Below are 16946 nucleotides of genomic sequence, written 5' to 3' on the forward strand. Positions count from 1 at the left end.
ACTGGCTAAAAACTAATGGGGCAGGCACTGGATATATACAGGAGGCAGGCACTGGCTATATGCAAGGGGGCTGCTGGCTATATACTAGGGGGGTGATTGCTATATACTAGGGTGCAGGGGGCTGGCTATATAGTAGGGGGCTGCTGGTTATATACTGGGGACATGGGCTGCTGGCTATATACTAGGGGCAGGGATATACTGGCTATATACTAGGGGGCAGGGGTATACTGGCTATATACTGGGAGGCTGCTGGTTATATACTGTGGGGCTGTGACTAAGGCATTTCCCATCCTAGGCTTATACTCTAGTCAATAGGTTTTCCCAGTTTTTCATGTTAAAATTAGGAGCCTCGACTTATACTCGAGTATATACAGTATCTTGTACATAAAATGGGGAGTGCCTTTAAAATGAATTGTTTTCAAACAAGTGTTTTTACATCTAGGACTTTAATGTCGACTTCAATTCATGTCAAAACCATTTTTTATTGGGCTATGAAGCAGAGGGAATAATAGCCGTGAAGTGAAAGTTCAATGAAGAACAAAAGAGAACATGAAACTGAACTGATGACACACATCAAAAAGTCACAAACATCAAACTGCGCCCTGAAGTCACACTGCGGAAAATGTTCCCAGTATGAAAATGTCCTCTTTTTAGAAATTATAAGTATGATTTATACATGAGCTGATCACTGTGGTTACTGCTAAAAATCACTTTCAATAATGTAAATCATAAGTATTTATTTTATATGTATGGCATCCACCGATATTTTATAGGAATTTTACCATCAAAATCAAGCAAAATAAAGCAGGGACTCTTAGATCAAGGAACAGTGTTTGTCTGATTATTTTTGTTATTCATGGCCTACTTCCTTCTAAAATCAACATTTATAATTATGCTATTGAGCCAGCAGGTCTCTAGGGAACATTATCAGAGCCCCTCTGTGCTGTAGCTTCACAGGATGTTATAACGTGCAAGGAGCATTTCCCCCCTCCCACTGTGTTCTGAAACTTCCTCTGCAGCCATGAGATTACAGCAGACACAGTGAGGGGCGACGTGCAGTGGGGGTGAGACAATAAGTTGGTAATTCCCCCCCCCAGAACGTATATATATGAGACAGAAGATACTGTCATGTCGTCTGTTTAAAGGAGCAACACTCCCAGTGTGCACCACCGTAAATTAATTCAGGTTATATAGGGGAAGGGGAAGAAAGGAAAAGTGTGGGGTGTTAAAATTTTGTAAACTTTATTATAACTTGTTAAAAATCACTGTTATAATGTGTTCATAGACATATCCTTTTACAGGAAAAAGCGCTGTGTGCGTTTAAAATCAACCCAGAGGCCTTCTAGCTCATTAGCATAATTTTAAAAAGGCAATGGATAGAAAATATATGAGATTACATTTAAATTATTTTAAAAACTATGTAGTCTCTAGAGGCTTAAGAATCACGTTAATACCAGCTGCAAGGTGTCGTAACGGAAAGTCACAAATAGTTCTTTACAGTTAATGCCATTACTATTGGAGGGAGAGAAATTATTTTTGGAAGGCCTTGAACTGTCTGAACATACAGCACTTACCAAAAAATTGAATTAGAACCTGAATTCAAAAGTTAGGAGGCATAGCTACAAAACACAATTGAAAGGTATCAATACCATCTCAAAGAAAGGAAACAATCAATTCCTACATGATTTCAAAGACGTTCGGGATAATAAAGCATACCTTTTTATACAGATTAGGGGAAAAGTAGAGACTGATATTTCTTCCTCAGAGACAGAAAATCAAGATTAGGACGCATACTGAAAGCACCATCTTTTTTGTGGTGCATCTTCAACATACAGCGTGCGACACAATTTGAATGTTCTTGGTCCGAATCAGTCAGACCGTCCGACGACACGCCCCCTAATTTGTGTCACATGGAGGCCAGTGCAGCTGCGCCACAAAAGGGTCATATGCGCCACAATCGCAGCGCACAATTCTTAAATACCTGTGCAAGCCGTTTTAGCCATGAAGAACATAAACAGTCCGACTAAAGTGCACAGCGCGACCCTTAGTAAATTAGCCCCACTAAATCCAGGGGGTAGAGGCTGGGGCCTACAAAGAGAATGAGCCAGTTCACCCGCTGATTTTTTAGAACAACCTTATCAGTTGAGGGCCAAGAACAAACCTTCCCCCACCCATCAACCCAGACAAGCAGGTCCCAAATAATCAATCTGTCCTCACACGTTTGGTCTCCATCAGATGTTTCACTTCTCAAAAAATCTTTCTTTTGTACTAGCTACTAACTTTGATTCTTCTGAACTTAAAAAAGACCTCCATTTGTTTGTGATAAATCTAAAGTTGAAAAGAAAATTTGTTAAAAATCATTTTAAAAAGTGTGTCAGGATTTGGGTATAACTGATGACCTATTGATGGATGTAAAACTTTTGTTTAGTTTAGAGGATGCAGATGCTCGTGCTGAAGGGAAGGGCCCATTTACGGACTTAAGAGTAAGAAGGTCTTAAGTTCACATTTGAGGTACATGAACAAAACTTTTGCCTTTCTCTATGTTTTGATCTCTAAAGAATCTGAAGGAACTGTTTACATCAAGGCCTTTACAAAGACAAGAGCCACCAACTCTTTGGTTAGATGGGATAGCTGTCACCCTATACCGCTAAAAAAGGGGATACACTTTGCCAATATTTAAGATTACACAGAAATTTTTTCGACATGGACCCTTTTTTGCATCAAGGTATTGACCTCCAAAATAGGTTCAGATCAAAGGGTTACGCAGATGTTGCATTTCATAACACCTGTAGACAGGAAAGAAACCAATTATTAGAAGAACCAATTATTAAAAAAGAACTACAGCAAGCTAAGGTAGCCATCACATTCATCACCACTTTCAATAATGGTTCAAAGGCAGTAAAGACATTGGGGGTTATTTATTATTAGTTTTCCTGGGCTTTTTTGCCATAAAAAAGTCTCAAAGTAGTCACATTGAGGTTTTTTGAGACTTTTTACTGCTAAAAAGTCTCAAATGACAATATACACCTCTTCATTAATCTGGCCTAAACATAGCACTACTGCTAGCTAGTGCAACACCGAGCCAGATCCATGACCTGAGACTTTTACAAAAAGTCTCATGAAAATTCTCTTAGTCACTCCGGTCCCCTGCTAGCCTATGTCCAGAGACTTTTTAAAAAAATAATCCCAGACAGGAAATAGAACATAAGAACATTTATTAAAGGGCCAAAGCCAATTTAATTAATCTGATTGGCAGCGGAGCTCCAAAAATAGACATATGTCCCAAGAAGCTGCCTAATGATATATTACCCCCATTGTATCTCCAAACACTGAGATACAATTCTTATGGACCCAGGTGGAAAGGGTGTCCTAAGTGAAATACCCTCTATTACCTATAGGAAGCGGAGATCTCTTAGAGAGAGGCTGGTGCACAGCCACTACACTCCATACAAAAAGGGATCATGGCTTTCAAATAGCCTGCCCAAAGGGACTTTCAGATGCAGTGGTTGTATAACATGTTCATATACTGTATTTGCTCACTAAGAAATTCACAGCAAATGTGACTAATGAAACCTTCTCGGTAAACACATTCATCAACTGTAAATCCGAGGGGGTGATCTACAGAGCCATATTCAAGTGTGGCCTGGTATATATTGGGAAGACCATCAGAGAATTCAGGCGTCGAGTGGGAGAACATTTGGATAATATAACAATAGAGATACACCACTTGTTGCCCAGCATGTGTTACAGTGAAATGGAGACTCAGCTAAGGCTATTAAATTTCATGGCATCACCAGAATACCCGGGAGGGGGAAACTTGCATCGTTCCCTACTAAAAAGCGAGGCCATGTCAATACATACAGTCTAAATACAGTTGCACCATCTGGCCTCATTAAAACAAGTTATACCTGTTTTATGAGGCTTTGATTAATTTTTATTGCCTCCCCCTATAAAGTTGGAGGCATGGTTACTCCGCTTGTTTAACCACATATGGTAGTGATCATAGGGGTCGAGCATGTTATGTCAATATCTGTTAAACATACTAAACGGGAGAATTGTTGTTTGTCATCTAGCTTGTTAAAATGCTACATTCTGTACCCCTTATTGCAGTCTTCAACTATATGAAAAAATATTGTTTCTAAAGTTAATGTTCAGGAATAGTGCAGGTGGATTGCTATTGTGCCCCTACCATAGGCATTCAGAGAACAAGGAATTACAATCCTATCTGGAAGCATTCCTATTGCTACAACGACAAGGTGATATAGTCAGAGGATCTCCTGCCCACACCCCTCTCATGTGACTGATAATGAGGAGACTTGTGGATGGGGCCTGTGAATCGGTGCGCGCCCACACCGCAGAAGCTGTTTTAAATAGGCGCAGGTGCGATGGTCTTATGCACATGCCGATCGTCAGCCTGGATCTGTATCACTCTGGGCTGCAGGTTCCACTTAGCCCCTGCAGAAGTACATTCACCCAGAGTCTACCCCTAGTGAGAGTCAGGACAGACTGGAGGTCCCAGGCTTAGGCAGTATAGCAGTTCTTCCCCAGATCAAACTGCAAAACGCAGTGGAAACACGGTTGGATAGCATTACTTATGAGACAGGGACAATGTGTGACACAGTAAGCTGTGGACCACCCTTGTAAGGGCGGGAGCAACAGGGCGTCATATATGAAATCCTCAAGTGAATGAGGGTATGTCAGGGAAACGTTATCGTGAAATGTGGCAAACACCTGGATATTTGAATCCCTGATCTCCAGACCATCGCAATTTTGGTTAGACCGCTGTATTTGTTGAATTTCTACTCAACTGCAATACACATCACACATTTGACTTTAACCGTTTATTATCTGTTGGTGTGTATTTTATTTGTATGCTATGAGGATATAGCTTGTGGAGTAATTGTCATCTGATACATAGTTCTCCCGTATCCCTTACTCATATATACTGATTACTGACTTATATAAAGCGTCAAGCAATGAATTGCATAGTTGTTGCTGGGACTTTATGCCTTGTTATTGATAGGTGTTCCGTTTTAGATTATTACATACAATACAATTTCTGTACATTAGCATGTTTTGTGTATAGGAACTGAGAGGTCAATGCATTCCTAATGGGGTGCCAATAGCTATATGCCAACTATCAAGAACGGTTTAAAAATCAAGATAGGAAACTGATTTTCCAATAACATATTCATATTAAGACAACCTTAACAAAAAGTTGAATATTTTGGTAAACCATTTTAGTTTCAGTTAGATCTGAAATGAAGTTTACCCACATAAAGTCATCTGAAAAACATCATGTGGTTTTTCCATGATTTACTAGTTTTACATTGTGAAATGTTACATTGGGAAAACTATCATAATGTATAAAGGTTTTTAGGGGTGTGAAAAGATGTTGAAGACAGCACAACATTCATCAATACAATACAATACAATACAATACAATACAATACAATACATTCATATTTTCTAAACTGACACAGAGCTTTAAGCAAAACAATGAACTATTTGTGAGGAAAAAAACTGTATTGTGAAACTTTGTGTTAGAAATAATAAAATCTGAAGTGTCAATATCGCTGCAACATATTTGTCCAGTTTATGCCAGGTCAGTGACGTTGAGTATGTAGAATCTAACAGTAGAACAGTAAATAAACTGTCTTCACAGGTTTCAGAAAAAAATGTCCTACCTTAACCTTTCTTCTTCTTTCTTCCTGAGGCTGAAATCTCGCTGGACAACCTGAAGGACATGTTCCGCTTCTTCTTCAGTCAGACCAGAAAGATCTAGTTTCCTGCCCATGCTTTTCTTAATCCTGAAAGCAATTAAAGCAATTTGTGCATCACATAGAATCTGCAATTGTCTCCTTACCTGGAGGAGCACAGAACGTTTCTGCTAATCTTAGAGATCATACATATTTTATATTAGGTAAATGTACACTCCATTAGTATCTACAAAAAATATAGCTGAAATGCTAGTGACTATTTATTTCTGCTACACAAGAAAATAATATGGATCTGTTTAATACAGGCGGTCCCCTACTTAAGGACACCCGACTTACAGACAACCCATAGTTACAGACAGACCCCTCTGACCTCTGATGAAGCTTTCTGAATGATTTACTATAGTCCCAGATTGCAATGATCAGCTGTAAGGTGTCTGTAATGAAGCTTTATTCATAATCCTTGGTCCCATTACAGCAAAAAATGTTTAAACTCCAATTGTCACTGGGGCCAATTTTTTTTTTGTCTGGATCTCCAATTAGAAAATATACAGTTTCGCGTTACATACAAATTCAACTTAAGAACAAACCTCCGGACCCTATCTTGTATGTAACCCGGGGACTGCCTGTATATGATTATATGTTTCAGCAACGAATAAGTACATACAAAACTCCACTTCTTTTATTGTGACTCTTTATCCCAATAAAAAAAAACTCCCACCATTGAGTAAAACATTAAAACTTTAGGTAAGCAATGTCCCATTAAAGAAACACTTAACCTTTTATTAATAGTGCTTGGTTGGTTATAGATGGTCATGTGAGAATCCAATTGTACCAATGTCACATATAGCTGTGAGTTCTCTAAGGCTTTATTCTTATGTTCCCATTGAACTGCGTTGTAAAACACAATTCATTCAGACCCGGGAGTGGATTGTCCCAATATGGGTTTAAACTGAACAAGCACCATTACCCACATTTACTAAAAACAGTGCAAACTCGATGTATCCAGCGTGACAAAGGGAGGCGTGGCCGCAGGGGCGCCGGCGCATGATATCTCCCCCATGGTACGTTGCAGTTAAAACTGCATTGAAGTCAGTGAAGTTCCATTTTTATTTAGTTCGTGTCTTTCATTTATTAAAATAACAAACTGCACCTAAAATCACATTACATGCAATATGTGAACACACTCTTAGTTGAAGAGCATATGTTCAATCAGAACGTGTGAACGCAGCCTTCATTCTCACTATGATGCAATGGGATTAGTGATCATGGTTGGTCCCAGCACGACTATCTCCAATCTTTTTAATGCTAAATGTGATACTGGTCAGGAATTTTCTTTTCATAAATGAGTCTACAGAGATATAAAATAGCTCCCACATAGATGTATAAGGCTTCTATTGTACTTCCACATGCCTGATAAGAATTGATAAGAAGTCTTTTCGGTTGGAATTGTGTATGAATCTGATGGAAATGGAGCCATGCTCCATCTGATCCACATTGCTTCTATAAAAGAATCTGTCTTTAAACATAGTTCATTTGAGTACATACAACACCAGCTGTAAAGCTTTTATGCACTTTAATACATGCTATGTTGTTTTGTGAGCATAAGCCCTATATGAAAGAACAGAAACTGTTAAAGGAAAAGCAGGACTGTGAAAACAGATATAATTCCAGAATTGTAGCTGGACTTCAAACATTGGGGTAGGTCCTAACAATTCATTGTCTTTAGCTTTCTCCCCTGAACTACCCCCATAGCCCCTGCCCTCTAGAAGAATGCTACAGCTTTTAGTCAGGTAAAAGGCCATAAGGACCATTTTATTTAGACTTCTGTTGCCATCTTTACTATAGATAAAAATGATCCTGCAAAATAAATCTTTATACCAAGAGGCAGCTATAATTGTTATGACTGTTTACAGACCTTTGTATTGACATTTTATGCCAATCACTAATATAGTATTTTGTCATGAAAGCATTGACCAACATCCATCTACAACAAGGCATCTGATAAACGAGAGCATCCTTTTTTCTAGCATTGATTTTCAATGATCATCCATGCTTCGCACAAATCAATAGATAAATGGGTTGACATACAGTGTTCTATATCATTATGTCAAGAGTCGGAGAACTAATAAATATAATAAATCAGTTCCTTGAAAACTGAGTCTGAGGTACTGAGAAAAATAAAGATTCTGTAACAAACTGCACTTATCTTGATCAATGACAGCAATAAATATTTTATTAATCAAATAAACTCATAACTGATATTTTTCTATCTTTACTGTATGTATCAAATCATTAACAAGTGATTTCTTCAGTTTCTCTTTGCTTTGAAAAAAACATATTTCATGATATTTTATATGTTAAAAGACTTTAAAAGATGGACTTTTGTTTTTTAAGAAAAGTGAAGCTCAAAGAATATACCTACAGCAATCGATAATTGTTGATGTAAATGTAATGTCTTCCATGTGTATCAGACAAAGGGGCAGTTTTAATATCTGTCATTTTGATCCTCTGTTTGTCCCAAGCAATCACTACTCTTGTGTGAAACTAGTGTTATGGAACACATAACGCTTGTATGCTATAAGTTTGATGTTTGTATTGCATCAGTATAATAGATACATAGATGGTGCGGCCATAACAGCCCCTGCATTTTAGTCCCCACCCCACCCCCTCCCCACCTTCAAAAATCTATAACTTTTTTATTTTTTAGTGTACAGAGCTATATGTAGGGTTGGTTACTGCATCACAAACTATGCTACCTAGTAATAGTATTTTATATTCCATGCCGTGTATTGGAAAGTGGGAAGAAAATTTCAAATGCATTAAATATTCATGTTCTTCTAGGCTGCGTTTTTACAGCTTTGTTTTTGATACTAAATTTATTTAGGTTTTAATAGATTTTTAAAAAAGTAAAGGTTTTTGTACAAAAAAGTCTTCATTTTACCATATAAGAATATTAATAGCTTTTCCATATTTTGGTGTAATGACCTGTGCAGACCTTAGGCTAGGCCAACGTCAAACTAGCCTAAGGCTCTTAGTGACCGACAGAGAAACCTGTATGGGTGTTCACTAAGGGGTTAATACTGGTTCAGCATTTGACCAAAAACACCCCTTACTTCTATGAAACAGAAAAACAAAAAAAAAAACAAGTGACAAATACAGACACTAATATTAAAGACCCAAAGCCTAACTTTGTCTTCCTGTAAGTAATGTTTTTTGTCTTGTTGTCTGTCAGGTACAGTGTTTCCATGGAAATCATGTGCATCCAAATCAGCAGAGGATTGATGTCCTCACCTACAGCACATAACAGGCAGCATGTGGACATCATACTACTTAGTCCCTATGAGAACAACACCTCAACTGAAAATAAGCAGAAAGATGCTTCAGACCTCTTATGTTAAGAAAAAAAGAAATATAAACCTTTGTCATTTGCAATTTTAACCTTCCCTAGAGAGTCTTTTTAAAAGGGAACCTATCGACTCTTTCATATTGTAAAAAACACAGACATTTTGAATTACTTCCTTTCAATAAATGCTTAATAACAAGTTGATGTAGAGGTCCCTTCAAAGATGCAAATCAAGTGGAAACAGTTGAGGAGAACCTAAAGGAGATGTAACCACCAGATAGTTCTTCCCATGCCATTAAGTTTTAGAGTGAAGCAATAGAACATGTTAGAATGTTATGCTACTGAGGTTACCTTGGTTTAAATACTAGCCCCTTGAGGGAGCTCCTGCTCAGCATTTGTTAGTGTATCCCCATACATCGACAAATACCCATGACTCAGAGAAGCTGCCATTTTTTTTGATGATCGCCAATGCCCATTGGGGAGAAATGATCCTCAAGAAAATGGCAACAAGCACTCAAGGCCCGCATTTTAATGCCACTGGTGGCATTGCTGGTGGCATTTACAGGGTAACGCCAATGAACGGAGGGGTTACCAGTGGGGTGAGTGTTCAGACCAATCACAGGTGTTACTAGTGGGATTCAGTACCCGATGTGTCCACTTGTTAATGTGTCCACTTGTCACTAAGACTTTTGAAAAGGTTGCAGCCAATACAGAATTTAAAATGTTTTCAGAAATATTACGAACTTAGCAACATATTAATCCTAATGACAACACAAACTATTTAGTTAAAAAATGTATACCTCAATGAAGAAAGGTATATCAAAGATCATAAAGTGACTGCTACATTATAGCAATTGTAATGCAGTATTTAATATAATAAACTAATGTACATGTATTAAATAGACCAAGATCCTGACATTATTACTTTGCTTCAATGTATCTCAATGAGACCTTGAGGATTGACAGCAGTGCTACATAATATAATAAGTCCAATAAACCGTGCCAATGTTTCCCTGCTGTTTTCTGTACACTCTGTATTTACTCTGTTATAAGACTCTTTTACCTTTACAAATGGGAAAATTGCTACACAATCTGTTAATTTATTGTTCTAGACTAAGAGGCAATATAGATTCCAAAAGAGGCTATGGATGAATACTCAATACACATACAAGAACATATGTAAACCATCAATGGAAAAATGATGGTAAAATGTATAAATAGATATGTCATACATACTTTGATCAATTCACCTGTACTACCTAAAAAACTACAGGGGTGATAAAAACAAAACTACCAAGAGTATTTTTATAAAAAAATGCAATAAATGAAATAAGCCTGAGGTCTCATAGCAAGCAGGAAACCAGTAAATGATGTACATTAAGTGATTATCCAGAGCTAATTCCTGCGTTTCTAAACAACCAATTTTCTAAATTATTGTCAAGAGACTAGAAAACAAGCAGGATTCACATCTGGGTCTTCATGATAGAGGAAAATATAAACAAGGGTTAAAAGGACAACAAATGTATAGCTACCAAGATGTGAATTTTCTTAAAAACTACTTTGGTCTTTAAAGAAAATCTACCATCAAAATCCATCATGATTAACCAGAAGCACTTACTTATAAATCCAGACCGTGTGACTGTGATAATCTTATATTTGTTATCCATAGCCTCCTTTCTCCTCAAATAAAGTTATACATTATGCTAAAGTGGGCTCTGGAAGATGTTTCCAGAGCCCCACAGTGATCTCTTTTAACTCGTTGTTACAATGAGCAAAGCAGGTCCCCCCCTTCCCCCTTACTTTCTGTTGTTGCTAGATTACACAGGCACCGAAAACGCAAAAAAAACGCAAATTACTCCAAGGAAAAATGGAACAAAAACGCAGCCAAAACGTCAGTTTTTCACGCATTGCACCCTGACGTGAAACGCAACGCTAGTGTGCAAGAGGCCTTACAGGTACAGTAGTAATGATAAACAGAGTTTAAGTTTAGAGGAGATAATAAACTTCCAGTAAAATACTAGTAGAAGGGCAACTGTCGATCTTCTTTCCCACTAGGATGTTCTTAATATACAGGTATTACCACATGTAAGGCTGGCTAGTATCCACAAAAAGAATGATGACTTATTTATGTAATTAACTGTTTTTGGAGAACATCATTGCATTGATTCATTGGATCAGTCTGCAAATTAATTGAAAACCAGCTGAAATATCATGCCCAAAGAGTTGTAGTCAACAATAACCAGTTAGAAGAAGTGTTCTTTTAAAGTTTGCTGCATGGCCCACTGTTGTTTAGTCTGTTAAAGGGGTTGTTCTGGATTTAAAAAAATAGCTATATATGGCTTGGGGGGCGCTATTAAAACACTAAACATGTTATACTTAACTCCTCTGGCGCTCCTGATCACTTCTAGTGGTGTATATTATTGACAGGCCTTGGTTTGGTTACAGGGTCAGGCAGTACCGTCCTGCTGCATGTCTCCTACACACTGAAATGAATGCTGAAGCAGGCGGGCAGCTGTGGTCAGCAAAGCACTGCCGGTCTTCATAAACTAACAGACGCCCTGCAGAGATGTATGCTCTGTGAGTGAACATGAGCTCCAGAGGAGGCGAGTATAATAATATTAATTATAATAATTCCTTTATTTATATAGTGCTCACAGAGTATGCAGCGCTACACAGAGCTTGCCAAATCTCTTTGCAGATGTTGTCCTGGATGGGAGTTTAAATCAGGACCCCAGCGCTGCAAGGCTGTAGTGCTAACCACTGAGCCACTGTGCTGCCCATATAAGATGTTTTAATAGCCCTCCCAAAACTATATGTAGTATTTTGTCCTGGAAAACCCTTTTATAATATAGAAGATGGGATCAACAGCACAGTGTCTATATTTTCAGATGACCAAACGGCATAATATAGTGCAGTTTATACCACCCCATATATGATCTACATGTGGGTTTGTAGAAGGTAGTTCCAGCAGCAAAAATCTGATGGTACTTGACCCTAGTATAAGATTCCAAGGGAACAATGCAAGAAGATTGTGTTTGGCTATGTATCATGTTTGCTTCAGGTCATAGTAGCAAAAAAGGTGTTCCACCAAGGACTGAATGTTTGCTATGATGAAATAAATCTGAAAATGCAGTAGTTATGGAAATAACACTTTTTATATTCACTGTGTAGAGCTAGTTAAATTTGTTTGTTTTACAGCTGAATTTTTCTAATAACCCTCATTTGAAATGACGGTTGAATAATTTTATTTGCAACTGTAGATATGAATGAAAAATACATTTTCCTTTACCAAAAATGATTTTTTCTTAAATTAATGCAATGTGACTTCTCCTAAAGACTTCTAATTCACTTACAGTAAGATAACACATTTTGGCTCCTTCAAAAACATTGTATTTAAGCTTCACAATCATGAAGATCGCTAAAATTTCTGCTGTCAAAGATGTGATGTGTAGTGAAGCAAACTGTAGCACCCTGAGGCTCAGAATGGCTGGCAGCATACTGACCATACTGTAATAGACATCAGCGAATTTACCCCATGAATCCCCTTTTACCAGACAAGTTTTATATAAGATAAAAAGTTTAGGATCATGAAGAAATATTCTTTTTTTATAATAAAATAACATTACAGCATTGTGAATACAAATCAAATCATCGTGTGAACATATGTAATAATTAGAGATGAGCGAGCACTAAAATGCTCGGGTACTCGTTATTCGAGACGAACTTTTCCCGATGCTCGAGTGCTCGTTTCGAGTAACGAGCCCCATTGAAGTCAATGGGAGACTCGAGCATTTTTCAAGGGGACCAAGGCTCTGCACAGGGAAGCTTGGCCAAACACCTGGGAACCTCAGAAAAGGATGGAAACACCACGGAAATGGACAGGAAACAGCAGGGGCAGCATGCATGGATGCCTCTCAGGCTGCTTAATCGCACCATTATGCCAAAATTATGGGCAACAGCATGGCCATGACAGAGTGACCGAATGAGGCTAGATAGCATCTAAAACATCCAATAATTGACCCTGACACTATAGGGGACGGCATGCAGAGGCAGCGGCAGCAGCGGCAGGCTAGAGAGTGGCATGGCAACATACCCTAAATGGACTCAGGCTTCAAACCAATGGGTGGCAGAGAGGAACCAAAGGAGGTGAGCAAGAAGCGCTCAAATAATATCGGTACATGATAAAAGTTTGCCAGTATATTTTGTGGATTACACAGCAGGGTGGCGACAAAGTTAACATGGAAGCCATGAAAACAATCCAAAATTCTGCCTGACACAGCTCGTTTGATAAGGGGACCATGTATGGAGGCAGTGAACTAGTAGTAGATTAAAGGTGCTGCAGTTAAAACTATGTTAGTTGGATCTTGGCATGGAGCTGGCGCTCCGCTGCCAGGCGAGCTTTTGCCAATCCAAGCCCCTGTCTCTAGGCTACTCCCCAAACAGCACTTCTAAGAACCTTTTGTATAAGATCAAGTGTAGTAGCGTTCTTATAAGTTTGGGATATGGCGGGTGAGGGGAATGTAAACATCTGCGCAAGAAGCGCTGAAATAATATCCGTAAATGAAAAAAGTTTTCCAGTATATTTTGTGGCTTACACAGCACGGTGGCGACAAAGTTAACAAGTTTGATGCGGAATGCCCTGTAATAGCTCTTGGGCGGTGTGCCTTTTATCACCTAGGCTCAGCAGTTTGAGCACCGCCTGCTGTCGCTTAGCGACGGCACTGCTGCTGTGCCTAGAGCTACCGACTGATGGCGCCATGCCCACGGATGGTAATTCGGAGGAGGAGGAGGAGGTGGAGGAGGGGTGGGAGGAGGAGGAGGCATAGTAGGCCTGAAACACCTGGACCGAGGTAGGCCCCGCAATCCTCTGCGTCGGCAGTATATGACCAGCCCCAGGGTCAGACTCGGTCCCAGCCTGCACCAAGTTAAGTGTAGTAGCGTTCTTATAAGTTTGGAATATGGCGGGTGAGGGGAATGTAAACAGATGCGCAAGAAGCGCTGAAATAATATCCGTAAATGGTAAAAGTTTGCCAGTATATTTTGAGGATTACACAGCAGGGTGGTGACAAAGTTAACAAGTTTGTTGTGGAAGCCATGAAAACAACCCAAAATTCTGCCTGACACAGCACGTTTGATAAGGCGGCCATGTATGGAGGCAGTGAACTAGTAGTAGATTAAAGGTGCTGCAGTTAAAACTATGTTAGTTGGTTCTTGGCATGGAGCTGGCGCTCCGCTGCCAGGCGAGCTTTCGCCAATCCAAGCCCCTGTCTCTAGGCTACTCCCCAAACAGCACTTCTAAGAACCTTTTGTATAAGATCAAGTGTAGTAGCGTTCTTATAAGTTTAGGATATGGCGGGTGAGGGGAATGTAAACAGATGCGCAAGAAGCGCTGAAATAATATCCGTAAATGGTAAAAGTTTGCCAGTGTATTTTGTGGATAACACAGCAGGGTGGCGACAAAGTTAACAACTTTGATGTGGAATCCATGAAAACAACCCAAATTTCGGCCTGACACACCTCGTTTGATAAAGGGACGATGTATGGAGGCAGCTATATGGACGACTTTTGGAGGTAGCAATGGAGACAACGTGTGGAGGCTGCTATAGAGACAATTCAATTTGGATAGTGCCTGTATGTGGCAGTCCAAAAAAGTTTTCAAACCAGAGGAGCAGGTAGGTGGCCCTCCAGAAAAATGGAATAGATTGAGTGCCTGTATGTGGCAGTCCAAAAAAGTTTTCAAACCAGAGGAGCAGGTAGGTGGCCCTCCATAAAAATGGAATAGATTGAGTGCCTGTATGTGGCAGTCCAAAAAAGTTTTCAAACCAGAGGAGCAGGTAGGTGGCCCTCCATAAACATGGAATAGATTGAGTGCCTGTATGTGGCAGTCCAAAAAAGTTTTCAAACCAGAGGAGCAGGTAGGTGGCCCTCCATAAAAATGGAATAGATTGAGTGCCTGTATGTGGCAGTCCAAAAAAGTTTTCAAACCAGAGGAGCAGGTAGGTGGCCCTCCATAAAAATGGAATAGATTGAGTGCCTGTATGTGGCAGTCCAAAAAAGTTTTCAAACCAGAGGAGCAGGTAGGTGGCCCTCCAGAAAAATGGAATAGATTGAGTGCCTGTATGTGGCAGTCCAAAAAAGTTTTCAAACCAGAGGAGCAGGTAGGTGGCCCTCCATAAAAATGGAATAGATTGAGTGCCTGTATGTGGCAGTCCAAAAAAGTTTTCAAACCAGAGGAGCAGGTAGGTGGCCCTCCAGAAAAATTGAATAGATTGAGTGCCTGTATGTGGCACTCCCAAAAATTGTTTAAAACAGAGGACCGGGTCGGTGGCCCTCCATAAAAATTAAATGCATAAAGTACTATAGCTAGAGCCAGTGGGCCCTGTAAAAAAATAGCCAGTTTCCTCTGCTTTACTGTACAAAGAGGAGGAGAAGGAGGAAAATGAGGAGGAGGAGGAGTGGATAAATTATTCAGGTTGAGCTTCCTTCACCTGGTGGAGATTGGAAATTAGGAGAAATCCAGGCTTTATTCATCTTGATAAGCGTCAGCCTGTCAGCGCTGTCAGTCGACAGGCGTGTACGCTTATCGGTGATGATGCCACCAGCTGCACTGAAAACCCGCTCGGACAAGACGCTAGCGGCAGGGCAGGCAAGAACCTCCAAGGCGTACAGCGCCAGTTCGTGCCACATGTCCAGCTTTGAAACCCAGTAGTTGTAGGGAGCTGTGTGATCATTTAGGACGATGGTATGGTCAGCTACGTACTCCCTCACCATCTTTCTGTAAAGATCAGCCCTGCTCTGCCGAGACTGGGGACAGGTGACAGTGTCTTGCTGGGGTGACATAAAGCTGGCAAAAGCCTTGTAAAGCGTACCCTTGCCAGTGCTGGACAAGCTGCCTGCTCGCCTACTCTCCCTCGCTAATTGTCCCGCAGAACTACGCACTCTGCCGCTAGTGCTGTCAGAAGGGAAATACTGTTTCAGCTTGTGCACCAGGGCCTGCTGGTATTCATGCATTCTCACACTCCTTTCCTCTCCAGGGATGAGAGTGGAAAGATTTTGCTTGTACCGTGGGTCCAGGAGAGTGAACACCCAGTAATCGGTGCTGGAATAAATTCTTTGAACGCGAGGGTCACGGGATAGGCAGCCTAGCATGAAATCTGCCATATGCGCCAGAGTACCAACGCGTAAGAATTCACTCCCCTCACTGGCCTGACTGTCCATTTCCTCCTCCTCCAACTCCTCCAACTCCTCTTCTTCTGCCCATACACGCTCAACAGTGAAGGACTCAACAATGGTCCCCTCTTGTGTCTCGCCAACATTCTCCTCCTCTTCCTCCTCATCCTCCTCCACCTCCTCCGATATGCGCTGAGAAACAGACCTAAGGGTGCTTTGGCTATCAACAAGGGAATCTTCTTCCCCCGTCTCTTGTGAGGAGCGCAAAGCTTCCGACTTCATGCTGACCAGAGAGTTTTTCAACAGGCCAAGCAGCGGGATGGTGAGGCTGATGATGGCGGCATCGCCACTGACCATCTGTGTTGACTCCTCAAAGTTACTCAGCACCTGACAGATATCAGACATCCACGTCCACTCCTCATTGTAGACTTGAGGAAGCTGACTGACCTGACTACCAGTTCTGGTGGAAGTTGACATCTGGCAGTCTACAATCGCTCGGCGCTGCTGGTAAACTCTGGATAACATGGTCAGTGTTGAATTCCACCTCGTGGGCACGTCGCACAACAGTCGGTGAGCGGGCAGTTGGAGGCGGCGCTGCGCTGCCCAGAGAGTGGCAGCATCTGTGCTGGACTTCCTGAAATGCGCACAGATGCGGCGCACCTTCGTGAGCAAATCAGACAGATTGGGGTATGTCTTGAGGAGCCGCTGAACTA

At 40.5% G+C, this 16946-nt stretch overlaps 1 protein-coding gene across 4 annotated transcripts in view; it reads right to left on the reverse strand.

The window, feature by feature from the left end:
* Positions 1-16946, reverse strand: part of MYRIP (myosin VIIA and Rab interacting protein) — a 285392-nt gene that overhangs the window by 219700 nt on the left and 48746 nt on the right. For all 4 annotated transcript variants that reach the window (XM_072153450.1, XM_072153451.1, XM_072153449.1 and 1 more), the window contains one exon: positions 5688-5810. In XM_072153450.1, the coding sequence (XP_072009551.1) occupies positions 5688-5797 (110 nt within the window). In that variant the 5' untranslated portion in view covers positions 5798-5810. The remainder of the gene's footprint in view (positions 1-5687; positions 5811-16946) is intronic.

The sequence above is a fragment of the Engystomops pustulosus genome, chromosome 5, assembly GCF_040894005.1.
Source record: "Engystomops pustulosus chromosome 5, aEngPut4.maternal, whole genome shotgun sequence".
NCBI classification, from domain to species: domain Eukaryota; kingdom Metazoa; phylum Chordata; class Amphibia; order Anura; family Leptodactylidae; genus Engystomops; species Engystomops pustulosus.